Genomic DNA, 1,799 nt, shown 5'->3' on the forward strand with positions numbered 1-1,799 from the left:
ATTTTTGGCAAAACTTGGCTCAGGACCCTGCACTATAGTACAGGGACTTTGACTCGATTTTGGAGCAACTTTAAAAATTCATACAAAATTCATATTTGATCAGAATCAGCTCAAACTTGCTACACAACATAAGAACATGTATATGTATCATTAAAAATTATAAAAATGGAAAATTCTCACCGAGCCATTTTTGACCCCTGTATTTTGTCCATCCTGACTTGAACCCTGTGAAATAATGTACTAATTGCTTCTACATATACTTATTACTTTAAACTCAAACTTTAAAGATTCCTTTATATTTTTTTCAGCTTTATACAAGGGCTTTTTGTGGATACTAAAGAAAATCGGTTTTCGACAGAAATGCGATCCAAAAGAACTGAGCACTCCAACCAGCCCCAGAGTAAGAATAGTAACATGTACATTTACACATGTATGATATTCTCATTTCTATTCTTCCCCTCATTTCCTTTTTGTCAGAGACACAACAATATATCAATAAGTATAACTAATGAAGAGGTTGATAATGAAGTCCAGCAAGAAGAGACGCTGGTTGACAATGAATACAACTTATTAGATGCACCCGTGATCATATCTAGACTCAGAAAAGAGGTATACCATATATGTACATACAATTACTCTGTATGTCATTCACTACTTTTATTGCAGTATCCTGGTTCTGGTGGTAAGCCTCCTCACGTTGCTGTAGAGAGTTTCTCACTAGTCGTTAATCGAAACGAGTGCTTTGGATTACTTGGTCCTAATGGTAATGAACCCTCTCTCCTTCTCTCTCTATGCATTACCCTCCTACTCTTTCAGGAGCTGGTAAGACCACTCTCATATCAGTACTAACTGGTCTCTATGAACCATCCTCTGGATCTGCTAAAGTAGCTGGATATGATCTTGCTACACAAGTAATCAACAATAAAGAGCTACATTGGACATGTATTACATTATTTTTGAAATTATATTTATGCATAAAAAATTATACTGCTATATGTACATTGTTTCTTCATTATTATTATTATTATTATTATTATTATTATTATTATTATTATTATTGTAGATATCTGATATTCATCATCACCTTGGTGTCTGCCCTCAATTTGACATACAGTATCCTGAACTGACCACTGAAGAACACCTCTTGTTCTATGCTAGACTAAAAGGAGTTAAATTAGGCAAAGCCAGCATTGTAGTTAACAGAGCACTCAGACAAGTAAAATAATAGTAATAGTAATACAGTACCTTTTATTCACCCATCTCCAATGCACTTAAAACTATATTTTATAAGTAAAATAGCAACATAAAAACTCTGTATATACAATAATTTATCCCATCTATGATGCACTTAATACTACATGTATCTCATATTTTATAATGCTTTTTTGTTCATTGTTCAGGTTAATTTGTATGATGCACGTCGCAGAAGATCAAAGCAGTTATCTGGTGGAATGAGACGTCGTCTGTCAGTGGCAATGTCTTGCATTGGTAACCCGGACATATTGATATTGGATGAGCCAACGACTGGACTAGATCCTGCCTCAAGGAGACAAGTGTGGGAAGTTATAGAGAGAGTTAAAGATGGAAGGAGTGTCATACTGACCACTCATGCAATGGAGGAAGCTGATCATCTCTGTACTAGAATTGGTTAGTTCTTTATCATGTATTACTTTTAAAATAAGCATAGACTATGTATATTTATGCTATGCAATTATTAAATTTTTATTTCTTGTAGGTATTATGACTTATGGTCGTTTGAGGTGCTTAGGCTCTCAGACTCGTCTGAAAGCAAAATTTGG

At 34.5% G+C, this 1,799-nt stretch overlaps 1 protein-coding gene across 1 annotated transcript; it reads left to right on the plus strand.

Moving 5' to 3' along the window:
* Positions 1 to 308: 308 nt before the first annotated feature.
* LOC109592171 (ABC transporter A family member 7-like) lies at positions 309 to 1,796 on the plus strand (the record flags this gene model as incomplete). The annotated part of the gene is made up of 7 exons (XM_020007702.1): positions 309 to 400; positions 478 to 609; positions 667 to 763; positions 817 to 911; positions 1,064 to 1,216; positions 1,401 to 1,647; positions 1,736 to 1,796. Coding segments are annotated over 7 exons (877 nt in total), but the record flags the coding sequence as incomplete, so codon positions are not given.
* Between the last annotated feature and the right edge of the window lie 3 nt (positions 1,797 to 1,799).

This window comes from Amphimedon queenslandica, unplaced genomic scaffold (genome assembly GCF_000090795.2).
Source record: "Amphimedon queenslandica unplaced genomic scaffold, v1.1 AMPQUscaffold_6077_Cont21961, whole genome shotgun sequence".
Taxonomy (NCBI): Eukaryota; Metazoa; Porifera; class Demospongiae; order Haplosclerida; family Niphatidae; genus Amphimedon; species Amphimedon queenslandica.